This window comes from Chiloscyllium plagiosum, unplaced genomic scaffold (assembly GCF_037043375.1).
Source record: "Chiloscyllium plagiosum isolate Xiang-an unplaced genomic scaffold, Cpla_swu_hap1 HiC_scaffold_3, whole genome shotgun sequence".
Taxonomy (NCBI): Eukaryota; Metazoa; Chordata; class Chondrichthyes; order Orectolobiformes; family Hemiscylliidae; genus Chiloscyllium; species Chiloscyllium plagiosum.
In genome coordinates, this window is record NW_028270141.1 from 105,772,093 (window position 1) to 105,799,133 (window position 27,041).

At 44.4% G+C, this 27,041-nt stretch overlaps 2 protein-coding genes across 3 annotated transcripts in view; one reads left to right on the forward strand and one right to left on the reverse strand.

Annotated features, from left to right (window-relative positions):
• The window catches only part of orc3 (origin recognition complex, subunit 3), a 66,580-nt gene extending 61,889 nt beyond the window's left edge, over positions 1 to 4,691 (reverse strand). The window contains exon 1 of the mRNA XM_043686893.2: positions 4,650 to 4,691. Coding sequence (XP_043542828.2) covers positions 4,650 to 4,673 — 24 coding nt within the window. The 5' untranslated portion in view covers positions 4,674 to 4,691. The remainder of the gene's footprint in view (positions 1 to 4,649) is intronic.
• A 183-nt stretch (positions 4,692 to 4,874) lies between these two features.
• rars2 (arginyl-tRNA synthetase 2, mitochondrial) overlaps positions 4,875 to 27,041 on the forward strand; it is a 76,118-nt gene continuing 53,951 nt past the window's right edge. Inside the window, exons 1-3 of one of the 2 annotated variants that reach the window (XM_043686915.2) lie at positions 4,875 to 5,004; positions 12,862 to 12,935; positions 21,474 to 21,576. In XM_043686915.2, the coding sequence (XP_043542850.2) occupies positions 4,969 to 5,004; positions 12,862 to 12,935; positions 21,474 to 21,576 (213 nt within the window). In that variant the 5' untranslated portion in view covers positions 4,875 to 4,968. The remainder of the gene's footprint in view (positions 5,005 to 12,861; positions 12,936 to 21,473; positions 21,577 to 27,041) is intronic. The other variant, XM_087982298.1, reaches the window with a different exon arrangement.

A 27,041-nucleotide genomic window follows, 5' to 3' on the forward strand; every position in this document is an offset into this window, starting at 1 on the left:
TGTTCTCAACAATGTAGCCTCAAGTCTATGACTCCAGAAATGATCAATAAGGCAAAATCAGAACACTTAGAATTAACCATTTAGGGTATAATCAAGAGGTGTTTTAAAATTCTCTATATTGTGTGAAAGCTCATTGTATATACGCATGAGGCTTGCACAATAAAATATTTGGGGATACTCCTACACACTCTGCTCACTACAACATCACACAAGTTTGTTAAAGACAAAGTAAGATTACATATGAATTTTTACATTAATATATTAACTGGCCTCCGACATAAAACAACTACAGTTGGAGTTGCATGCATGGAGGCTTCCGCATCTGCAACATTACTGTAGTCCCTAAATTCACAAAATCATTACACTACAGGAGGCCATTCAGCCTGTCAGAATCCTCTAACTGTGCAGGGTTATGGGGAGATGGCAGGAAAACGGCACTTCCTTCCTTTTCAAATAACACCAATTCCTTTCAATTGATGCTGGCTCAGCCACACCCTCAGACAGCGCACTGCAGCCCCAACACCTTCATGGCAATGCCCAGGCCCCACTGACAAGGCTGAGACAGGTTCAAGCACCTTCAGCCAGATGTGCTGAGTGGACAATTCATCTTGGTGTTTGCCTGAGGTCCCACAGGTTGACATACAGTTAATTTGATTCACTCCATATGCTATCAGGAAACAGCTGAAGACACGAGATATCACAAAAGCTATGGGCCCTGATGACATTTGGGCAGCAGTACTGAAGACATGAACTCCAGATCTAGCTGTGTTGCTAGTCAAGCTAGAACATTGGCGTCTACCTAACAATGTGGAAAATTGCCCAAATATATCCTGTCCTCAAGAGGCAGGACAAATCCAGTCCAGCCAACAACCATCCTATCACTCGACTCCTGGTGATCAAGGGATGCAAAGTGTAGATGACTGTGAATACAATGAAGTTGTATTCACTCAGATGGGTTCAGCCCAGGCTAAACCACTCCTGTCCTTGTTACAGCCTTCGTCCAAGCATGCACAAAAGAGCTGAACCCCTGAGATGAGGAGGGGGTGACTGCCTTTGACATCAAGGAAACACTGAATCAAGTGCAGCATCAAGGAGCCCCAGGAAAACTAGTGCAGTGTAATGGGAATTGGGGTAATTCTCCACTGGCACAAGAGGATGATGGTTGTGGTTATTGGACGACAATCATCTGAGCTTCAGGACATTGTTGTAGGAGCTCCTCAGTGTAATATCCTAGGCCCAACCATCTTCAGCCACGTCAGAGGTTGGGATGTTCCCTGAAATTGCAAATTATTCAGCACCATTTGTCACTTCTCAGATACTGAAGCAGTCTTTATCCAAATGCAGGAACACCAGAACATAACTGCCTGGACTGACAAGTGGCACCTAATGCTTGCACCACACAAACGTAAACAAAGACAAAAGCGAACATAACCATTGCCCCTTGACATTGAATGGCATTACAACTGTCTGAAGTGCCCAGTTTCAACACCCAGGGGTTACCATTGACCAGAATCAGAAATGGACCAGCCATAACAATATTGCGGAAAGAGAGCAATTTAGAAGCTGGGACTTTTGACTCTCCAAAACCTGTACATCATCCTCAAGTCAAGAATGTGATGGAATACTGTTGAATGCAGCTCGAACACAATCTGTTTGATGCTAAAAATAAGACAATGCTGGTGAATTCCTGGCCTGCTTTCCTTGTTTATCTAACTGTTTCAGCTCTCTCTCTCTCTTTCTGGGCCTCATTGTCACCTTTCCACTCATCCCTCCCCTCCTTTCCAAGACCTCCATTTCCTTCTCTCCCACCCACCCAACCAGTAAACTTCTACTGACACACTCACCCACCTGGCTGAACTGGTCCTCCCCTTCAACAATTTCTCCTTCGAATCCTCCCACTTCCTCCAGACCAAAGGGGTAGCTACATGGGACCCAGCTATGCCTGCCTCTTTGTACATGGAACAGTCCATCTTCTGCAGTTACATCGGCATTACTCCCCACCTTTTCTCCCGCTACATTGATAACTGTATTGGCACCACTTCGTGCTCCCACGAGAAGGTTGAACAGTTCATCAACTTCACAAACACCTTCCAGCCTGACCTCAAGTTCACCTGACCCATTTCAGACACCTCACTCCCCTCCCTGGACCTCTCCATCTCTATTTCCAGCAACCGACTTGACATGGACATCTACTTCAAACCCACCAACTCCCACAGCTAACTGGACTACACCTCCTCCCAGCACCCTCCTGTAAGAACGCTATCCCTTACTCCCAAATCCTCTGTCCCCGCTGCATCTGCTCACAGGAGGACCAATTCCATCGTAGAACACCCCAGATGGCCTCCTTCTTGAAGAACGACAATTTCCCCTCCCACGTGGTCAACGATGCCCTCCAGTGCATCTCCTACACTTCCCGCACCTCCGCCCTTGAACGCTACCCCTCCTTCGCCAAAAGGACGGACCTAGCCCATCGTCACCTTCCCCTGCACCAGCCTCCGGATACAACGCATCATCCTCTTCCATTTCCGCTACCTACAATCAGTCCCACCATCAGAGATATATTTCCCTCTCAGCCCTTTCAGCATTCCGTAGAGACCATTCTCTCCGCGACTCCCTCGTTAGGTCTACATCACCTCCCCACTCCCTGTCCACCAAACCAACCTCCACTCCTGGTATCTTCCTTTACCACCGCAAGAGGTGTAAAACCTGCACCCACACCTCCCCCCTCATCTCCATCCAAGGTCCCAAAGGATCCTTCCAAATCCGACAGATTTCCCTGCACCTCCAAACACCTCATTTACTGTGTCTGTTGCTCTCGATGTGGTCTCCTCTACATTGGGGAGACGGGATGCCAACCTGCGCAACATTTCAGAGAACATCTCTGGGGCACACGCACTAAACAACCCCACCACCCTGTGGCTGACCACTTCAACTCCTTGTCCCACTCCACCAAGGACTTGCAAGTCCTGGGCCTCCTCCATTGCCAGATTCTAACCACCCAACACCTGGAGGAAGAACACCTCATTTTCTGCCTTGGGACCCTCCAAACACACAAGATCAATGTTGATTTCACCAGTTTCCTCATCGCCCCTCCGCCCACCTTATCCCAGATCCAACCTTCCAACTTGGCACTGCCCTCTTGAACTGTCCTACCTGTCCATCTTTCACCTTATCCCAGATCCACCTTCCAACTCAGCACCGCCCTTTTGAACTGTCCTACCTGTCCATCTTTCTTCCCACCTATCCACTCCACCCTCCGCTCTGACTTACCACCATCACCCCCCACCTCCATCTTCTATCGCATTCCCAGCTACCTTCCCCCAAGCCCCATCCCCTCCCATCTATCTCTCAGCCTCCTTGGGCCTCCCTTACATTCCTTTTGAAGAGTTTATGCTTGAAACATTGACTCTCCTGTTGCTCAGATGTTGCTTGACTGGATGTGCTTCTACAACACCATACTTTTTGACACCTTCCCACTCACCCAAATTCACCTTCAGCATAAATACCATTTTTTCCTAGCTGTTTATGGTTCTGATGAAGAATCACTGGACTCAAAACGTTAACTCTGCTTTCTTCCCAGAGTTGCCTGTTTTGCCTGCAATTTTTTAAAATTTTTGTTTCAGATCTAGTGTCCAGTTATTCATTTTACTGTTTGTCACCACTCAGCACAAAGCATCAGCCTGACTGACACCTAATCTAACACCTTTGACTATCACTTCCTCTAATACCCCAGATAGTAACAATAAGACACACTTATCAATTAGTGTCTAGATTAGAGTGGTGCTGGAAAAGCATAGCAGGTCAGACAGCATCTGTGGAGCAGGAAAATCAACATTTTGGACAAAAGCTCTTCATCAGGGATAGAGAAGGGATCTCCAGCACCACTCTAATCTAGACTCTGGTTTCCCGCATCTGCAGTCCTTGTTTTTACCGACACACTTATCAATTAGACAGCATTTCCAAACGGACAAACTCCACTAAGTAGAAGGATGGGGGCAGCAGATTCATGGAAGCACGACCTGCAAGCTTCTCTTCTGAGTCACATATCATCCTGAACTGGAACAACATTAATGCACTTTCACTGGGTCAAAACTCTGGAGCTCTCTTCCTATCAACGCTGTGAGTCTACCTAGGCCACACAGGCTTCAGCAGTTCAAGAAGGCAACCCAGATCCATCTTCTCCAGGGTGACTGGGAACGAGGAATAAACGGTGGCCCAGCCATCAAAGACCACATCTCCTGTATGATTAGGAAAAAAATCGCCCACTTCATTTCAGTGCCCAGATGCGGGTGCTGCACAGTGGCGGATGTGCTCAACTCTCAACACCTATCAGCATGCAAGCAGAATCTCATATCATCGCTCAGTTCACAGTCAGGAAAAAGGTACGCTGCAATATTTCTACCAAACGTGACTGCACTGGCTATCCCGTTGAGCACATCGTTTAATTCTGTATGGTCCAGCCTCCCTCCGTCCCCTTGCACATTGTTAGTATTTAAATAATCATCTGGAAAACCCTTCTAAGTGCCTATGCTTCCACCGCACTTGCAAGCTGCAGACATCTTTGGCACTGGACAGTACTCCTTGGGGTTTACAGTGAGTTGCAGCCTGCCCTGAGCTGCTGGGGGAGTCTCAGTAAGAGCTGCCTTTACCCGGGACACTGACGAAGTCGCCATTGTCTCCACATTCTCTTTCCGAACGTTGCAACATCCGCCCGCCAGCAGCCAATCAGCGCGCCTCTACCTTCCCCCCGGCAGCCGAGCGGCATCGCCATTGGCTGAGAGTTCCCCCCCCCCCAAGCATCTCCCCGGAGAAGAGATCAAAGGTCGGAGGTCGGAGGGTAGTTGTTGCTGCTGCTGCAGCCGGTGGTGTATAGAGTTGAGCAGATGTCAGCGGTCGGATGGATCAGGCACAGTCAGACCGGGAATTGAGAGCGGATTCCTGAATTTTAGGGCCTGGGCAAATGATGGTATGGCTTGTCTTTTCCGAAGGTCTATAGCAGCGCAGGTACGTAGCAGTAAGCAATGCTCTTCACATACACTAATGCAGAGGTTCCGTACTGCGTGACCTTCAGGTGCTGCTTGCTGAGGGTTTTCTTTTGGCAGTATATTCTAAATAGCCCAGCTTTTTAGGTTTTTCTAAATAACGCTTCATTTAAAAAAAATTGGAAGCTGAGAATTGTAGAAGCTTTATGTTACGCAGAATGACAAGACCTAAAGATCTTACTTTCTAAGCTTTACTCTTTTTAAAAAATGTGAAATGAATGTTTGCAGGTTGGAAGTGATATTCTCATAATCAGAGGTATAAACTATTTCATTTGATGAAATGTATGCTTAATCAGTTAATTTCCATTAGCATCAGCAGTAAAATAAACAGAAATATTTGGCATTTAATGATTGTATCGTACAAAATCATTTTACCTTCAGCTGCCTGAAGTGCCAAAATGATTTTTTAAAAATACTAATATTAGTAAAGTAAATTGGATGCCCTTCTTTCCCCATCACAAGCTCTGTCTGGGGCTTTGAAACTGTGGATAGATGCTGTTGAGGAATTCTTCATTCCACATTGTATCCCACAATCCAGACTGTAGCTTCAGTGCAGCACCCCTGAAGTTCTGCATCATTGAAGATGGCATCTTTGGCATGTGATTTAGACTACAGCTATTGTTCACAATAATATGGTAGTTCCTGTGGCATTACTGAAGAAGTGCATGGAGTTGCCCTGTAGACCTGGCATTGTCCATGACCTTGTCACCAAACCAAAATCACTAATAATTAGTTGGACAACAAAATACAGGTATTTGAAATCTGAAATGACAACATAAACTGCTGGAAACATTCTGGTGCATGTGTTAAGAGATGAACAGACAGTTAACCTGGAGGGTCACTGATCCTCACATCAGTTCTGATAAAGTAGTTGACTTGAAATAATAAGCCTATCATTGTCTTTTCATAAATGCTGTCTGTTGTGACAGTATTTTCAATTCAAAACAATGTTGCTTTGTGAAATACTTTGGGATGTTCTGTGGATTTGAGGAAATCTCCTGAGGAGATCTCTGCAGGCTGCTTCATCAATGACCTCCTCTCCATCAAAGATCAGAAGTGAGGAATGTTCACTGCTGATTGCACAATGGTCAGCATAATTTGTGACTGTTCAGATAATCCATGTCTAAATGCAGCAAGACCTGGAAAATTTCCAGACTTGGGCTGCAAAGTGACAAGTAACATTTGTGTCACACAAGTGCCATCTCCAATGTGGTACTATCTCCCTGTCATCCCTTGACATTCAATAGTACTACCACCATGCAGTCTCCAGAATTAACATCCTGGGACGGGAAACTAACTGGACTAGCCACATGAATACAATGGCTACTAGAGCAGGACAGATGCTAGGAATTCTGCAGTGAGTAACACACCTCATGACTCCCCGAAGTATGTACATCATTTACAAGGCACAAGTCAGGAGTGGGATGGAATATCCGTACTTGCCTGAATGAGTGCAGCTCCAACAAAACTGAAAAACTGACACCATCCAGGACAAAATAGCTCACTTGACTCGCACCATATCTGCAAACATCCACTCCCTCCATCACTGATGCTCAGTTGTGACTATCTGCAAGATGCACTGCAGCAATTCACTAAGGCTCCTTCCAAACCCATGATCACTTCCATCTGGAAGGACAAGGAAGCAGATACAGCTGCAAATTCCCCTCCAAACCACTCCCCATCCCGGTATGGAAATCCATCACCTTTCTGGAATTCCCTTCCTAAAGGCATTGTGGATCGACCTCCAGCACATGGACTGCAGTTTTTCAAGAAGGCAGCTCCCACCATTTTCTCAAAGGAACAAGGGCCAGCGATATTTGTTGGCTCAGCTAATGTTGCCCACAACTGAAGTACGACATAATTTTCTTTCAGAAAACATGTATTTATTTTAACATCAATGGTTTACTACTGAAAGCATTTCAACTAAACTTAAAGTAATAGGATTAATGAAGCTAATATAATTATTAGACATTTACAGCACAGAAGGAAAGCCATTTGGTCCAAAGTGTTCTTGTTACACTCAACTGTGTTTCGCTGTGTTTCCCTCAACTGTCCTTTCAGACCATGAGTTCTGGATTATCACCACTCGCCAGGTGAAAATGTTTGACTTGAATCCTGTCTGAGCATCTCGAAATCCTCAAACGTTTTGACCCAAGTCTTGTTATGGACCTCTTAACCAAAGTGAATAGAGATTTCATGTTCACCATTTCTAGAGTCCTGCATAACTTTATACATTTGGAGAGGTCTCTGCTCAGCCTACTATTTCCAAAATATGAGTTCGAGCTTATGCAACCATTCCTCAATGACTAAAATTCTCCATTTCATGGAATATCATTGTAAATGTCCTCTGTAGGCTCTCGAAAGCATCTTTCCTATCATGCAGTGACTAGAACTGTACACAGTACTCCAGCTGTGGCCTCACCAATGTTTTACACAGTTGCAGCATACCTCACTGCTGGTAAGTGCCTTGGCTAATAAAAGCAATGTTTCCATGTGTTTCCTTTACCATCTTATCTACCTTCACAGGAACTTCGGGGATCTGTGAACCCACATAGCAAATTGCTTCTGTTCCTGTACACATCTCAGAAGATCCTGTACAGTTCTCGGTTTACAGCTATTTATTGTACATTTGGTTGCCTTATCATTCTTCCCCAAATACATTATTTCTCAATTCTCTGGTCTGAACTCCATTCACCACTGTTTTACCCAGGCTTCCACCAATTTTTAAGCATGAATTGATAGAGGTTTACAGCTTTGCAATTCTGATTCCTAATTTATCCTGTTGAAACTTCAGGAACTGTGTACACTGTATATTTATTACAAGACTTTAAATAGAAGATCTTTTAAATTGTCACTTCTGTTTCAGTGACACTATCCAGACCATTTGACTTTGTGAAGAGGTAAATGAGTGTGACAACATGTATTAAATTGTCTAAGTATTTCGGAGTTCTTTTTCTTCCTGTCCGTGTCAGATGTTTTCGGAATTCAACGTACCGTTTCATGTGAACCTCTTCCTCTGTGTAGCTATAATAAATAGTCTTTTAAATTGTTGATAGAAAGCTATATCATGTAAGATGCACCACATCATAAATATTATATGCAACCTTTTTTGGCATGAGATTGCTAATGGTGAGATTTGTAATGTGGGGATTAACAGTGGTGTACTGGTATGGATAGAGAACTGGTTGGCAGACAGGAAACAAACAGATCCATTTCTGAGTGGTAGGCAGTGAACAGTGAACTGCATGGATTAGTACTTGGACACTAGCTGTTCACAATATATTTGAATGATTTTAGATGAAGAAGCTAATTGTAATATCTCCAGGTTTACAGCCAACACAAAGCTGGGTGGGGATGTGAACTGTCAGGAGGATGCAGAGATGCTTCAGTGTAATTTGCACAAGTTGAATGAATGGGCAAATACATGGCAGATGAAGTATAAGTAGATAAATGTGAAATTGCCCACTTTGCTAACAAAAGCACTCCAGCAGATTATTGTTCAAATGACGATCGATTGGGAAAGGGGGCCTTGCTCATTCAGCAGTTGCTGAAAGTAAGCGTACTGGTGCAGCAAGTGATTAACAAGACAAATAATATGTTGGCATTTGTAGTGAAAGGACTCAAGCACAGTAGCAGGGATGTCTTTCTGTAATTGTATAGGGCATTGGTGAGACCTTAGCTGCTGAAGGGTGGAGGGCAGCACAACAAATATTTACCAGATTAAACTCAATCCCAGGAATGAGATGAGTCAGTGGGGATCTCACAAAAACCCATAAAGTTCTAACAGGCCTGGACAGGTATTATTGCTAGACTCTGGATCAGTGGTGCTGGAAGAGCACAGCAATTCAGGCAGCATCCGAGGGCCTGTCCTCGGATGCTGCCTGAATTGCTGTGCTCTTCCAGCACCACTGATCCAGAATCTGGTTTCCAGCATCTGCAGTCATTGTTTTTACCCCATTATTGCTAGACTATTAACCCTAGAAACTTAGCAAATATTCTGGGAACCCAAGTTAGAATCCTGCCATGGCAGATGATGGAATTTGTATTCAATTTAAAAAAAAAATTGAATTAAGAATTTTCTGACCAGGAAACCCCCATTGTCGATTGTTGGAAAAACCCGTCTGGCTCACTAATATCCTTCGGGGAAGGAAATCTGCCACCTTCACCCAGTCTGGCCGACATGTGGCTCCAGACCACATGGTCGACTCTCAACTGCCCTCTGAAATGGCTCAGCAAGCCACTCGATTTGTTTCAATCGCTACAGAGCTGGCACAGTGGTTAGCACTGCTGCCTCAGCGCCAGAGACCCGAGTTAAATTCCAGCCTCGGGCAACTGTCTGTGTGGAGTTTGCACATTCACCCTGTGTCTGCGTGGGTTTCCTCCGGGTGCTCCGGTTTCCTCCCACAGTCCAAAGATGTGCAGGTTAGGTGAATTGGCCAGGCTAAATTGCCCGTAGTGTTAGGTGAAGAGGTAAATGTAGGGGAATGGGTCTGGGTGGGTTGGTCTTCAGAGGGTCGGTGTGGACTTGTTGGGCTGAAGGGCCTGTTTCCACACTGTAAGTAATCTAATCTAATCTCAAAAAAAAAGAAATGAAACCGATGGACCACGCAGTATCAACTGAAGCATCAGAAAAGACAACGGCAGGCTACAGCCCTGTTGACCATGCAGAGTCATCCTTACTAATATCTGGGGGCTAGTGCCAAAATTGGGAGTCCTCAACATTTGACCCTATGAAGCCTCATGCTTCAGGTTAAACATAGGCAAGGAAACTTGTCGTTGATTACAATTCACTGTGCTCTCTTGGCTGAGGAATCTGTATTCCCCTGTGTTGAACAACTCTTGGAGAAGCACTAAGGGTGGCAAGGACTCAAACGTGCGCTCGGGTGGTGTTGATTTCAATGTCCACCACCAAGAATGGCTTGGCAGCAGTACTACTGTTCACATTGGTCGAGACCTAAAGGACATAGCTACTGGACAGGGTCTGCAGCAGGTGGTGAGGGAACAAACAAGAGGGAAAAACATTCTTGACCTCGTCCTTACCAAACCGCCATCTGCAGAAGCATCTGACTAACTATCGGTAAGAGTGATGATCACATAGTCCTTGTGGAGATTAAGTCCTGCCTTCACATTGAGAATAACCTGTGTCGTGTTGTGTGGCATTATCACCGTGTGAACTGGGATCGAGTTCAACAGATCTAGCAACTGAAGACTGGGCATCCACGAGGCACTATGAACCATTCTCCAGCACAATCTGCAACCTCATGGCCTGACATATTCCCCATTCAACCATTAACATCAAGCCAGGGCATCAGCCCATCTACCCAAGTTCAATGGGGAGTGCAGGAAGGCATGCCAGGAGTATTACCAGGCATACCTAAAAATGAGGTATCATCCAAATGAAGCTACCAAACACAACTACCTGCGTGCCAAGCAGCAAGTGATAAAGCTAAACTCTATCCCACAAACAGCAGATCAGATCTAAGCTCTGTAGTTCAGCCACATCCAGTCGTGAATGGTGGTGGACAATTAAACAACTCACTGTAGGAGGAAGCTGCACAAATATCCCCACCCCCCTCTGATGGAAGATCCCAATCCATCAGTGCAAAACATAAGGCTGAAGCATGCGCAGTAAACTTCAGCCAATTTCATTCACTCCACATGACATCAAGAAATGATTGGAGGTACCGAGTATAGCTATGGGCTCTGGCAATAGTACTGAAGACATGGGCTCCTGAACTTAATGGTCTCCTCACCAAGCCCTTCCAGTACAGTTACAACACTGGCATTTACCTGACAGTTATGAAAATTGCCCAAGTATATCCTGTACATGAAATGCAGGACAAATCCAATCCAGCCAATGACCATCCCATCAGTCTGTCGATCATTAGTAAAGTGACGGAAGGTAATGCCCAGTTTGGGTTCCACCAAGATCTTTCAGCTCCTGATGTCATTGGTTCATGCACGGACAAAAGGGCTGAATTGCAGAGGTGACAGTGATAGCCCTTGATATCAAGGCAGCGTCCGACCAAGGAGTTCTAACAAAACTGCAATCAATGGGTATCAGGGGCAAACTCTCCACTGGTTAGAGTCATACCTAGCACAAAGGAAAATGGTTGTGGCTGTTGAAGGTCAGTCATCTTAGCTGCTGGGCATCTCTGCAGGTCTTCCTCAGGGTAGTGTCCTTGCCCCTCATCAATGCTTTAATTACCTTACCTCCATTATAAGGTCAGAAATAGGGATGTTCAAACATCAGTAAACAATGTTCAGCACTATTTGCAACTCCTCAGATACTGAAGCAGGCTATGTTCAACTGCAACAAGATCTTGGGCTGACATTCATGCCTCATGAATGCTAGGCAATGACCATCTGCAATAAGAGACAGTCTAATCACCACCCCTTCACATTCAGTGGTGTTACCATCACTGAGTCACTGAATAGCAACATTCTAAGAGTTACTATTGACCAGAACTCCATGAACTTGCTGTATAAACAAGAACAGGTCAAATGCAAGGAATACTGTGGCGAGTAACTTGCCTCCTGACTCCCCAAAGCCTGTCCACCAGGCAGTGTCTACAGGACTCCCGGCAGTGAATGTGGTGGCAAGGCGAAGGGACTCTAGGCATGGCCGACTGCTTTGTGCTGATGTTGGACTCTGTGTCAGCGTGGGGAAAGGGTCTGATCCACATCCGTAGCTCAGGCACTTGAGGACTGTAATTTTGAACTTTTAAATTTTTACCTTGATATTCTTTTGAGTTGGTTTCTTTTCTGTATTTTTAAGATGGCACCAATAGTGACGACATTACGCAACATTTTCACAGTATTTGTCTCAATTACATGAAATGACCACATGATGATAAATCAATTAACATTTAGAAGGACAAGGGCAGCAGACAGATGGGAACACCACCACCTGCAAGTTCCCCTTCAAGCCACTCACCATCTTGTCTTGGAAATATATCGCCTTTCCTTCACTGTCACTGGGTCAGAGTCCTGGAGTTCTCTCCCTAATGACATTGGGGATCTGCCCACAGCAGGTGGACTGCAGTGATTCGGGAAGGCAGTTCACCACCACCTCCTCAAGGGCAACTTGGGCTGGACAATAAATGCTGGTTAATGCCCAAGCCCCATGAATGAATAATGTTTCTAAAAATAAAATGCAGGGAGGATGTTCCCGATGATGATGAAGTCCAGAACCAGGAGTCACAGTTTAAAGTTAGGGGGCTGAACCATTTAGGCCTGAAATCCAGAGAAATTTCTTCACCCAGAAAGTGGTGAGCCTGTGCAGTTGTCTGCCACAAAAAGAGGTTGAGGCCATTGTTTTAAGAAAGAGATAGATATCGTTCCTCCGGCTAAAGGGACCAAAGGGTATGGGATTGGTACCAAGTTGGATGATCAGCCATGACCATGTTAGACGTTGGGATCGGTTTGAAGAGCTAATTGCCTACTCCAGCTCCTATTTTCAATGTTTCTCAAATCACTAATAGCATCATTATTTGACTGTTATATGAAGTGTACAAATAGTTAACATCCTCATTGATGAGCACACTCATTTCAAAGATGTTTTAACTGTTACATAAATGAAAGGAGCCTGTGGTCAAATATCAGATAGTAATGAGATCATTAAAGTTTAAAAAAAAATCACGCAAGCCAATTGCACTTCAATAAATTGCCAATTTAACGTAATGTGATTAAATTACAGCCTCATACCTCAGGTGCTTATTGCTGTTTACATATTTAAATAACATTTTTAATTGTCAAAATTTTGGAAAATTCAGTTTGCATATTCTCAAGTTTACTCTAATTTTGTTGTTTTCCTCAGCTTTCCAAAGTCCTGGGGACCTCTACAGAGAATCTTATTCCTATGGTGTCAGCTGTTCCTGTCTCCAAAAAACAGTAATTTAACCATTTTATATATTTTATGTACACTGTTGATTTAGATTGCATTAGTAAAACCTTGATGCCTTTGTAGCAGTTTAGTTAGTATGTAGCCTAAAGTGACACAGTTTTCATATGCTCAGTCATGTCACTGTCAGGGATGCATCCTACTTTCAGCCCCTTTAATTCATCTCGACTTGCCTCCTCCAGTTCCCGCCCATCAAATCTCCGTCCACTCTGTATGCTATGCTTTGCCAATCATTGTTCATGCAGATATTGCTCCTCTGTGCTTGGCTGAGTGCAGCACATCAACACTGTACATCTGACCATGATTGGGATTCAAGGGATAATAATTAAATGCTGAATGAACTTGCTGACTGGGAAATAAATATTTTTAGACTCATGGAGCAAAGGAAGGAAAATCAGCAAAGTAAAGGGAAAAGTTTAATGTTGCTGAAATAGCTCTCTTTACTGAGGAGGAACTTATGATAATCATGTAATATTTATGATGCTTTATAGGCATGTTTTACAAATCACAAAAACAAATAATGTAAATCTTTTAGAAGTTCCTTGACTGCTTTTGAATTCTGAGTATTTAAAAATATCCAGGTGCAAGCAAAGATCAAGACTGAAAAGAATAGGGCAAGATATGAGGCAAAACCATATGCAGTGCCATGCTGTTTTTTTTTTATTGGAAGTCTGAAGATCATCAGATAAAGGGAACATTTCAAAGAAAACTTTGATGTCCTGGAAACAAATGTGTTCAAGGTCATAGGTTGAGAATATAGTGCAACTATAACTGACACTTCACAAGATACACTTAGAAGTGCTGGCCTATGTGTTATTCTCATAATTGCAATATAAATAATTTTCAAACAAAAATTTTAGATTTCATTCACCTACTTTCCATAAATTCATAGTTAGCTTTCTGTATTTTCAATTTTAAATGTTGAATCTCTTTTTATGTATAGATTCAGATTTCCTGTTTGAGTCCAATCTCAATCTCTGTCATAGGAGCAGAGTTGGGTAATGGTGCAGAGCTGAGGCATTTTGGATTTGACTTCCGTTCTGGCGAGCTCAGAAAATAATGATTTTGGTTTTCCCAATGCTGACCTGAAAGAAATTATCGTGCATCCAAAATTTGATGCAGGTCATGCAGTACTTGAGCACAGAGATAGAATGACCTGTAAAAGTGATTGATTTGATTTGATTTGATTTGATTTGATTTGATTCCCTACACTGTGGAAACAGGCCCTTCAGCCCAACCGTCCACACTGACCCTCCGAAGAGTAACCCACCCAGACCCATTCCCCTCTGACTAATGCACCTAACACTATGGGCATTTTAGCACGGCCAATTCACCTGACCCGCACATCTTTGGATTGTGGGAGGAAACCAGTGCACCCAGAGGAAACCCACACAGACACAGGGAGAATGTGCAAACTTCACACAGATAGTCACCCGAGGCTGGAATCGAACCTGGGACCCTGGTGCTGTGAGGCAGCAGTGCCACTGTGCCAGTGTGCTGCTGAGCCACTGTGCCAGTGGTTCCTGGAAGCTGATCTCCTGTTTGTAGCTGGTGTAGATAAATAGGCTCCTCCTGCCCTGCAATTTTCCAATTTTTAAATAATTCCACCACCAGTGAATGTGCTTTCTTCCTTGTTTCTTAGATTATCCTTAATCTGGTTTTTGGTTATCTGCCCTAAAACCCTCCACGTGTGGCATGGTGTCAAATATTGTTAGTTAACGCTTCTTTGAAGCAGCTTCCAATCCTTCATTCTGCTAAAGACACCATATTATTGCAAGCTGTTATCCCTACTGATGGGGAAGACCCCGATAAAGGGTATGAATGATGAAATTGTAAGGGAGGCAGATTATTAGAGCAGAATAAACGTGTACATTCAATAACCTGAATTTTGCTGTTGCAATGACCGTAACACTGTCAGTGTTGTCGTAACTCCACTGAGACCTGATGGCAAATGTCTAGTTAGACACGGAATACCACTGTGTTCTCCTCAGAATGCAAGCAATTAGAAATTACTAAATTGACAAAAATACTTCCATTCCTTCACGCTTAATCTTTCTGTAACAAGCTTTATGTGAAGTAAAGCTGGGGTTTTATAACTGACATCTTACCTTCATTGTTATTTTGAGACATCCTCACTGTTGTAAAAAGATGAACTTTAAATATTTATGTATGAATATAGGCCATTCAGCCCCTCGAACCTGCCTCACCATTCAATAAGATTACAGCTGATGTGATCCCAACCTCAAATCTGCCTTCCTTCCTGCCTCTGATAACTTTTCACCATCGTGATGGGGAATTCTAAATGCGAAAGAGAAAGTTTGCATACAGTACTTCTATTTTCTTACTCTCGTGTGTTGCAATCCATTATTGGTCTATCTGTAAAAGCTGAAAATCCAAAATCAAGCAATTCAGTGATATATGCTTCCTGGTTTGCTCTTTGTAAGAATGCATCAATGTGATTTGGCTGTACACCCTGTCTTGACGATACCAGTATTATTGGTTACCTAGAGGTCTCATTGATTTGGAGCCAGATCTCAATTGCTGTCAGCAACTGGATAGTTGTGCTGCAGAGCTCTGTAGATTTTTGTTTTTTGGCAGCAGTTTTAAAATTAGCAACATATGACTTTGTTTTGGCATTGACTGCAAACATGCACTGAATCGATCCATGCTTCTATTCTGTGTGCCAGTCACTGTGGTGTTTTTGCAACCTTGTTGCAGAATCAGTAGCTTCTGCAGCCAGGCTGTAGGAAACCACTGCATCCTAATGACTACCCCAAGGAACTCCTGTTGTGAAGAAGCAATGCATTACCAATGGTGAGAAATCAGTGTTGTTAGCAACAAAAAAAACTTCCACAGCGTTACATAAAAAAGCAACAGGTAATGAACTGTAATAGTCAATGTTGACGTGACGGCCAGTGTCATGACTTTTTAAAAAAAAGATTTTGGAAGGTTTTTTTAAAGATGGAGACTAACCGAGTCTTCTGCAGATACTTTTTTTTGAATACCCAACTCAGTATACAAATAGATAAGCCAAGGCAATCAACCCCACTTCTGACCTGATAATGGAGGATGTCATTGAAGCATCTGTAGATTGTTCAGTTTAGGACACTACCCTGAGGAACTCCTGCAGGGACATCCTCAGACTGAGATGATTGGCCTCCAACTACCGTAACTATCTTCCTTTGTTCTAGGTGTAAGTGCAACAAACGGAGAGTTTAGAAATAATAAATAAAGCTAAGCTGATTTAAGAATTATGATTATGTTTTTCTTTCCTGATTTTCTTATCCAGTTGTCTGAAAATCCAGCGCACTTTGGAAAATATGGATGGTAATAAGATCAAAGTTCACCATCTTTTTGTTTCTGTTTTGTGTGACCTATTTAAATAATACTGGAGTTTAAAACAACAAATGCCTGTACCTTATTGGAAGGCCAAGGCCTGATTGAGCTAATTCTGAGCCAGAATTAATGTAATAGTTCATGGAAAATAGTGCAAATATCCACCCACGAAAGGCAGTTTGAAATTAAAAACTTGCACTGTGTGTAGCATTTTTTTCCAAGCCCACTGGATCTCCCAGAGTACCTTACAAACATTGAAGGACTTTTCAAAGTTGTTATTACAACTGTTGTAATGTAGAAAATGTATTCGTCAATTATATCACAGCAACTCCCAAAAACAACAATACAGTAATGAGTAGACAGCCTGTTTTGGGATGTTAAATAAGGGATAGATATTTCCAGGACACAGGGGATAATCCTCCTACTCTCCTTCACAGCAGTGCACAGGATCTTCTAAATCTAATGAAGGATAGATGGAGCCTCAGTTTATTATCTCACTAAAAGTGGGCTTTTTGAATCCGGAACTTTACGGCACCAAACTTGCTAGTAACCGGGGTGTGGGTGATACACTGCCTGCATTTATTTGCAGGATTACAAGTAACTCTGTGTAATAGCCATATACCTCCATCTTATTCATCTGTCCAGAAACAGCACCAGTTTTTTTTGGTAAGGATGAACGTTTGTTTTTTGCCTTCACTATTACCAGAAATCCATTCCATGTATTGATTTCTCTTTTTAATTTGGAGAATAATATCAGTACCCCATTCTGCCTTTTGCTAACTTGAATCTTCTTGCCATACCCTTTTAATTTACATTCAAACGATTCTCAAATGATCATATACGTCTCCTATAAGGCCACTTCCTAGAAATTTCCTTTGAAAAATTGAAAATAATTTAAGAAGATGTCTGAACTCCACCTTATCCAAGTCCTAACTGGCCCGTACATTGTCCTGAGATACTACTTAGTTGTATGTTATAAAATCAGAGGAAACAGCCCCTCAACATCTATCTGTTCATGTTCTCTATGAACTATATATCTTTCAATAAGATCTCTTTTCAAGCACTTAAATTCCAGGCAGTATAGGCCCAGTCTACACCATCTTGCAGTCATCATTCATTACTCTGAGGATTAAAGTATTAATTGTCTCCATCATGTCTATGACCAGAACTGGATGTGATACTTGAGGACTGCATTTGACTCAACCTCTATACAGTTTAACCATATTCCATTGGAATTATTTTTTCTTTGTGATGTAGTTCAGCGTTTTGGTTGATGATTGTTGTGCTAAATTGCTTGGATGTGTTCAGTCGAATGGAGACTCTAAATCTCTTTCTGTTTCAACCTTGGCCATCTCAACACTCTTCACTGAGTGCCTGTATATTTTTTTTCTTCTCTGCAATGTTTTTTATTTAGAGCCATGGAGTCCTAGAGCTGTACAGTACGGAAACAGACCTTTCAGTCCAACTCATCAAAGCCAACCAGATATCTTAAATTAAGCTAGTTCTGTTTGCCAGCCCTAGCATCCCTCTGAACCCTTCCTTTTCATATACCCATCTAGATGCCTTTAATTGTACCAGCCTCTACCACTTCATCTGGCAGCTCAATCCATATATGCACCCCTCCTCTGTATGAAAGATTTGCCCCTTCGGTCTCTTTTATATTTTTCCCCTCTCACCCTAAACCTTTGCACTCTAGTTCTGGACTCCCCCACCCCAGGGAAAAGACATTGTCTGTTTACCCTATTCATGCCCCTCATGATGTTATAAACCTCTATAAGGTCACCCCTCCGCCTCCGATTCTCCAGGGAAAACAGCCCCAGCCTTTTCGGCCTCTCCTCATCACTCAAACTCTCCAACCCTGGCAACACTCTTGTATATCTTTCCTGAACGCTTTCAAGTTTCACAATATCCTTCCTATAGGAGGGAGACCAAAATTGCTCATACTCTTCCAACAGTGGCCTAACCAACGTCCTGCACAGCTGCATCATGACCTCCCAACTCCTATACTCAATGCTCTGGCCAATAAAGGAAAGCGTACCAAATGCTGCCTTCACTATCCTATCTACCTGAGATGCCACAATGTGAATTAAATTTTATTCGTCAGCATCCAGTCAAATGTTTGCTTCGTTAACTCATGCTACAATTTCTGGGCCACTTCCACTAATTCCATGGCCACTTCCATTTTAGTGTCAGTAAATCTTTCCACTCTCCGTATCCAGATTGTTTGTGGACTTGAGAAGTAGTAGTAGTGGACCTAAAACTAATCAAATACAATACCCCTACTTATTCTGGCTGCATTTATCTGCCTACTAATAGTTCAGTCTTTTTGTCAACCCAAAAAGCCCTGAATCTCCACACCTTCTAGTATGATCTTTCATGTGAATTTTTTTTCTATTGTCCTTTTGGAAGCCTGCATTCACCTGTATGGTTTACAGACTATTTTTAGGCTGATGCCTGTTCAGAGATGTGAAAGAGTTAACCCAGATAGTATCTCCCTACTCTGAATCCATTTTGGCATCTGTTTGCGAGGATCTTTTATATATAAGACATAATATTCAACTTTACTCCTGACGCATCCGTTATATTATATTGCATGAAGTAGAAGTCAGGTTGGTGGGTCTGGTGATGTCTGTGTCAGTTTTGCTATCGGTTTTGAAAACGGACACTACATTGATCAGCTTCCAATCCATTTGTAACTCGCTTGTTAAGTCTTTGCAAATCTCCTATCAGATATGTCTCCACGCTCCATCTGTCTGTGGTGGTATTAATTTTGAGCTCTTTTAATCTGACTCTGATATCCATCTGATTTACTGTGCATTCACTGGATTTTATCTTGGTCATCTGTCGTGTTACTCATAATCACCTTGCAAAGGAAGACATGTTCACCTTCAGTTTTAATTCTGATTACATCGTTTATGATTCTGTTTCCTCTCTGAGAGATCTTACTGTTGAAACACTGATAACATTCTTTACCCATCTGTTTGAATTTTGCTGCCGTGTTTTATTTTTCTGGATCACCCTTTTGTCCCTCTGATCATAATGTTCGCGTCTTCATCCCAATGCAATGCTAATTCATTCTGCTGCAGGATTTAAAGAAGTTCCTTTGTTTTAAAATTTGTAATAATCCATCAAAGACATAACCTGTTGACACAAACAGAAATGTCTGGTTAAACTCAGCAGGTCTAGCAGCATCTGTGGGGAGAGAGCAGAGTTAATGTCTTGATTCCAGTAATTTTTCATCAGAAGTTTTCATCAGGGTGGTACGGTGGCTCAGTGGTTAGCACTGCTGCCCCACAGCACCAGGGTCCCAGGTTCGATTCCAGCCTCGGGCATCTGTCTGTGTGGAGTTTGGACTTTCTCCCAGTGACTTTGTGGATTTCCTCCGGGTGCTCCGGTTTCCTCCCACAATCCAAAGATGTGCAGATCAGGTGAATTGGCCATGCTAAATTGCCCCGAGTGTTAGGTGCATTAGTCAGAGGGAAATGGGTCTGGGTGGGTTACTCTTCGGAGGGTCGGTGTGGACTTGATGGGCCGAAGGGCCTGCTTCCTCACTGTAGGGAAGCTAATCTTAAAAACCCCAGTTTCCATAAAGATGTACCAGACTCGAACTGTGAACCCTACTTTCACACTCCAGAAGCTACCAGACCTGCTGAGTTTCACTGCCAGTTTCTGTTTTTTTTTCTCCAGCATCCACATTCTTTGTTTTATTGTAACCTGTTGACTTGCCTACCTGTTTCCTCCCCAATGTCTGAAACTTATTGGTGTTTCCACAACTAGCCCCTAAAGCCTTTCATAAGCAATGGTTAATCTATAATTTTGTGACTTGTGTTTACCTTTATGCCATTACTCATGCTATAACCCCAGTTCCCATTCTGTAGAGTTGGTTCTGCTATAGCACGGTAGTTCCTTTCTCGAGCGACCCCAAATTATAAGAAAATCATGTAATAGCAGCACCATTTAAATTAATGGGGCTGGAATTGTGGTGTAACCAATACAACCTTTAAACGTTCACACTTTAGAAACAGTGTCCCCAGTTTGTCAATCGTGCTGTAGCGAATTCACATGAAGGAAACCCGCATTATAGCCAAACGACTTGTACTGCTTTATTTCCCCCTCAGTGCATGCATGTTAAAGTCTTCATTTTGAAATTCCTCCTTATTTGAGTCATTGAGCATGGAAACCGATCCTTCAGTTCAACTAGCCCATGCCAAATTAAACTAGTCCCACTTACCTGCATTTGGTCCATATCCCTCCAAACCCTTCCTAGTCATGTATTTACCCAATTGTCTTTTAAATGTTGTAACTGTACCTGCATCCACCACTTCTGGCAGTTCATTCCACACACTAACAGCTCTGTGTTTTTAAAAAAAAAAGCCTTCCTAACTTTTAAAAATCTTTCTCCTCTTGCTTTAAAAATCTGTCCCCGGTTTTGAAATCCTCTATCTTTGCTCTTCACCTATCTATATCCCTCATGATTTTATAAACCTCGACGAGGTCACCCTTCAATGACTTACGCCCCAGTGGAAAAGAAACTTCTAAAGATTGAACCCTCCCTAGCTCGAAGGGAAGGATTTTTTTCTTCACTGTAGTCTTAATTAGCTTAATGTCTTAAATATAAACTGACTGTGTTATAAAAACAGACTATAAAACCCTGTTTGGTTTGTTACTTGCTTGCCAACGTATTATTCATAACTCAAGTAATACTTTACTCTCTGCTCGTGTAAAATTGAAAGCTTTGGTTTGAGCAGCTTGGCACTGAATTTTCATTTGGGTGCAGAGGCATGTTCTGACACAAATGCTTACACTACTTTTGAGGTGAAATCCTCTTTTCTTTCACATGCCCAACGCTGGTGTCATTTTCATCAGGCCTTTTTGAGTCTTTGCTAAGTTTTGGTCTGAGAGTTTCCTTTCTTATGGTTCTTGTTTTCTGCTTGTCCTTTGGTTTCCAGTTGAACAATGGAGTTCACCATTCAGCTGTTCCACTCTTATCTGTTGAATAAATTTCTGTGTCCTTTGAAATAACTTGTGACCTTAATCTCGCATTTGGTTTTGACTTTTTTTTTTAGTTTTTCCTGCATCCTGATGTTGTCCGCGCTTCTTTGCAGCGGATTTTGACATTGTCTATCTGTACGTCTGTCTAATGTGTTGAGGAAAGGCAAGTTGCGTTTAATGTTCTTTCAAACATTTTTCAGGCAGACCCTAGATTTTCGCATATCCGTGAACTCTGTGCTGGAGAAAGGCTGCCTAAGATCGGGGTCGACTGTCCAGAGTCAAGCAAGGCAATTGTCTGAGCAGGTACTGTTACTTGAGGACACCAGGTTGTGCATGTTGCTTTGGAAGAGGATGGTGGTTATTACTGACTTGAAGGTAGAGGTATTCCTGGGTCTGTATCAAAGCATTGGCTAGACGCTGTGATTATCAAGGAATCTCATTGGTTGGAGTTTTGCTTTGAATGGAAGGAATATCAGGCAGATGGGCGATGTTTGGCTTGGCTTTCCAGTTTTTGTTGCAGTCAGGCAATCCAGTGTGTTTCGATGGAATCCCAGGATTCTGTCCCTTAAATCTTTGAGGCTAACAGAACAGAAAATGTAGACTCGGTATTGATTTTATATTTAAAAGGTGAACTCCTCGTACTGAAAGTGCCTGTGATGTACAGCCATTCCTATCTTGTAGCATCTGTAGCAGGGGAGTAGGCGTTTACTTTGGCAGAAAACAGCCACCCTCCCGATGATGAACGTTGCAGTTGGATCTGATATGCTGCCATCAAGTAGCCGATTGAAAATACATCTTTGTTTCTCTTTCCTAGTGAGAATAAATCCAATTGTATATAAACAGAAATCTTAATAAACAGAAATGTTTATCAGCAAGGTAAAATAAATAATTTTAGAAATTTTTGTTATAGTTTCACTCTTTACTGGATGATAAAGTCCTAAATGGCTTGAAGTAGGTTTCTTCTCATTGCCAATCTGTATACTTATTCTTCAGGATGTGGATGGTGCTGACAAGCATAGTGTCTATTGTTGCTTGTGAGGAGGTGGTGATGAAGGATCTATCTTTATTGGACCTCAGCATTCTGTGTGGTGAGGGTATTCTTCCAGTGCTAAAGAACTATGGTTTGTGTAATGTCGACACTGTCGAGTATTTTGCCCAAATCACTCCCTGGTAAAAGTAAGGCTGAGAAGAAATGCTTTTTTAAAAAAAAAATTGCAAAGAACTGTTGATGCTGAAAATCAGAAAAAAACATAGAAATTGCTCAAAAAGGTCTGTTGGTCTGGCAGCGTTTGTGGAGAGAAAGCAGTTAACATGTCAGGTCCAAAGTGTTCTGAAGAAGGGTCACTGGACCTGAAATGTCTCTCAATAGATGCTACCAGATCTTGAGTTTCACCAGCAATTTTGAATTTTTGTTTCTGAGAAGAAATGTATTTGAATCTATTTTCATCAAAGTTGTGAAGAAACATGATTCTTATGGGGTCTTAAAGTTTACCTATTACATAGAACATGGAAAAGTACAGCACAGAACAGGCCCTTCTGCCCAAGATGTTGTGCTGAGGATTAACCCTAATCTAAAATAACCTAACCTAGGCACCCATCAACTCACTGCTATCCAAGTGAATGTCCAGCAATCGCTTAAATGTCCCCAATGATTCTGCTTCCACCATCACAGCTGGCAATGCATTCCATGCATTCACATCTCTCTGCGTAAAGAACCTACCTCTGACGTCTCCTCTACACCTTCCTCCTAACACCTTAGGACCCTTTGTGGCTGTCAATCCTGCCCTTGCGAAAAGTCTCTGGCTATCGACTCTATCCATGCCTCTCATTACTTTGTACACCTTGATCAGGTCTCCTCTCTTCCTCCTTCTCTCCAGAGAGATAAGTCCGAGCTTAGTCAACTTCTCTTCATAAGACAAGCCCTCCAGTCCAGGCAGCATCCTGGTAAACCTTCTTTGCATCCTCTCCAATGCCTGTGTATCTTTCCTAAATAAGAGATGGAAATGTGTTGCTGGAAAAGCGCAGCAGGTCAGGCAGCATCTAGGGAACAGGAGAATCGACGTTTCGGGCATTAGCCCTTCTTCAGGAATGAGGAAAGTTGGTCCAGCAGGCTAAGATAAAAGATAGGGAGGAGGGACTTGGGGGAGGGGCGTCGGAAATGTGATAGGTGGAAAGAGGTCAAGGTGAGGGTGATAGGTCAGACTGGGGTGGGGGCGGAGAGGTCGGGAAGAAGATTGCAGGTTAGGAAGGCGGTGCTGAATTTGATGGATTTGACTGAGACAGGCTGGGGGGAGGGGAAATGAGGAAACTGGTGAAATCCGAGTTCATCCCTTGTGGTTGGAGGGTTCCTAGCCGGAAGATGAGGCGTTCTTCCTCCAACCGTCGTTTCGCTGTGGTCTGGCGATGGAGGAGTCCAAAGACCTGCATATCCTTGGTGGAGTTGGAGGGGGAATTGAAATGTTGAGCTACAGGGTGGTTGGGTTGGTTGGTCCGGGTGTCCCAGAGGTGTTCTCTGAAACGCTCCGCAAGTAGGCGGCCTGTCTCCCCAATATAGAGGAGGCCACATCGGGTGCAAAGGATGCAATAGATTATATGTGTGGAGGTACAGGTGAATCTGTGGCGGATATGGAAGTTTCCTTTGGGGCCTTGGAGGGAGGTGAGGGGGGAGGTGTGGGCGCAAGTCTTGCACCTCCTGCAGTTGCAGGGGAAGGTGCCGGGAGTGGAGGTTGGGTTGGTGGGGGGTGTGGATCTGACGAGGGAGTCACGGAGAGAGTGGTCTTTACGGAATGCTGATAGGGGAGGGGAGGGAAATATATCCTTGGTGGTGGGGTCCGTTTGGAGGTGGCGGAAATGACGGCGGATGATGCGCTGTACATGGAGGTTAGTGGGGTGGTAGGTGAGGACCAGTGGGGTTCTGTCCTGGTGGCGGTTGGAGGGGCGGGGTTCAAGGGCGGAGGATCGGGAAGTGGAAGAGATGCGGTGGAGGGCATCGTCGACCACGTCGGGGGGGAAATTGCGGTCCTTGAAGAAGGAGGCCATCTGGGATGTGCGTTTTTGGAACTGGTCCTCCTGGGAGCAGATGCGGCGGAGTCGAAGGAATTGGGAGAATGGGATGGCGTTTTTACAGGGGGCAGGATGGGAGGAGGTGTAGTCCAGGTAGCTGTGGGAGTCGGTCGGTTTGTAGTAGATGTCCGTGTTGATTCGGTCGCCTGAGATAGAAATAGAAAGGTCGAGGAAGGGGAGGGAGGAATCTGAGACTGTCCAGGTGACTTTGAGGTCGGGGTGGAAGGTGTTGGTGAAGTGGATGAACTGTTCAACCTCCTCGTGGGAGCACGAGGCGGCGCCGATAGTCATCGATGTAGCGGAGGAAAAGGTGGGGGGTGGGGCCAGTGTAGTTGCGGAAGATGGATTGTTCCACATATCCTACGAAGAGGCAGGCATAGCTGGGGCCCATGCGGGTGCCCATGGCTACTCCTTTCGTTTGGAGGAAGTGGGAGGATTGGAAAGAGAAGTTGTTCAGGGTGAGGACCAGTTCAGTCAGTCGAAGGAGGGTGTCAGTGGAAGGGTACTGGTCGGTACGGCGGGAAAGAAAGAAGCGGAGGGCTTTGAGTCCTTCGTGATGGGGGATGGAGGTGTACAGGGACTGGATGTCCATGGTGAAAATAAGGCGTTGGGGACCGGGGAAGTGAAAATCATGGAGCAGGTGGAGGGCATGGGTGGTGTCCCGAACGTAGGTGGGGAGTTCTTGGACTAAGGGGGACAGGACGGTGTCAAGGTATGCGGAGATGAGTTCGGTGGGGCAGGAGCAGGCAGAGACAATGGGTCGGCCGGGGCAGTCAGGTTTGTGGATTTTGGGCTGGAGGTAGAAGCGGGAGGTGCGGGGTTGTGGAACTATGAGGTTGGAGGCGGTGGATGGGAGATCCCCTGAGGTGATGAGGTTATGGACGGTCTGGGAGATGGTTTGGTGGTGGGGGGTGGGGTCATGGTCAAGGGGGCAGTAGGAGGAGGTATCTGCGAGCTGGCGTTTGGCCTCAGCGGTGTAGAGGTCGGTGCGCCAAACTACTACCGCGCCTCCCTTGTCTGCTGGTTTGATAGTGAGGTTGGGGTTGCAACGGAGTGAGTGGAGGGCTGCGCGTTCCGAGGGTGAGAGGTTGGAGTGGGTGAGAGGGGTGGGGGAGTTCAGGTGGCGGTTAATATCGCGGCGGCAATTGGCTATGCAGAGGTCGAGGGCAGGTAGGAGGCCAGCACGGGGTGTCCAGGTGGATGGTGTGTGTTGGAGGCGGGAGAAGGGGTCGTCAGAGGGTGGGCGGGAGTCTTGGTTAAAGAAGTAGGCGCGGAGGCGAAGGCGGCGGAAGAATTGTTCGATGTCACGCCGCGTGTTGAATTCATCAATCCGGGAGCGTAGGGGAATGAAGGTGAGGCCTCTGCTGAGGACTGATCTTTCATCCTCAGAGAGGGGTAGGTCTGTAGGGATGGTGAAAACACGGCAGGGCTGGGAGCTAGGACCTGGTGTGGGGCTGGAGCTGAGTGTGGGGGCGGGGTTAGGTCTGGGGGCGGGGATGGAGATCGGTGTGGGGGCGGGGTCGGGCGTGGTGATGGCGATAGGCGAAGGGGCGGGGTTAGATGTGGTGATGGAGATGGGCGTGGGGGCGGGGTTAGGCATGAAGTCGGAGATCGGCGAAGGGGCGGGGTTAGGCGAGGTGACGGAACTCGCCGGGGGGGGCGGGGTTAGGCGTGGAGATTTATCTTTCCTAAATAAGGCAACCAGAACTGGACACAATATTCCAAGTGAGGTCTCACCAGGGTTTTGTAAAGCTGCAGCAAAATCTCAACTCTTAAACTCGATCCCCCTGTTAATGAAAGCCAAGACACCGTATGCATTCTTAACAACCCTATCCACTTGGGTGGTAACTTTGAGGGATCTATGTACTTGAACACCAAGATCCTGCTGTACCTCCACACTGCCAAGAATCCTATCTTTAATCCTATATTCAGCATTCAAGTTTGACCTTCCAAAATACATAATTTCACATTTATCCAGGTTGAACTCCATCTGCCATTTCTCAGCCCAGCTCTGCATCCTGTCTATGTCGTGCTGCAGCCTACAACAGCCCTCAATACTATCAACAGGACCTCCAGCCTTTGTGTCATCAGCAAATTTACTAACCTGTCCCTCAACCTCCTCATCCAAGTCATTTATAAAAACTACAAAGAGCAGAGGTCCAAGAACAGAGCCCTGCGGGACCCCACTCAACACTGACCACCAGGCAGAATACTTTCCATCTACAACTACTCTCTGCCTTCTGTCAGCCAACCAATTCTGAATCCAGATAACCAAATCTCCCTGTATCCCATATCTTCTGACTTTATGAATGAGCCTACTTTGGGGAACCTTATCAAATGCCTTGCTGAAGTCCATATACACCAAATCCACTGCCCAACCTTCATCAACCTGTCTTGTCACCTCCTCAAAGAACTCAATAAGATTAGTGAGGCATGACCTGCCCCTCTCAAAGCCACGCTGACTGCTTTTAATCACTCAATGCTTTTCCAAATAGTCATAAATCCTATCCCTCAGAATTCATTCCAAAACCTTGCTGACCACAGATGTAAGACTGACTGGTCTGTAATTGCCAGGGATTTCCCTCTAACCCTTCTTGAAAAAAGGAACAACGTTTGCCTTCAGTCCTCCGGTACGACTCCTGTGGAGAGTGAGGAAGCAAAGATCTTCGCCAGCAGCTTAGCAACCTCCTTTCTCATTTCCCGGA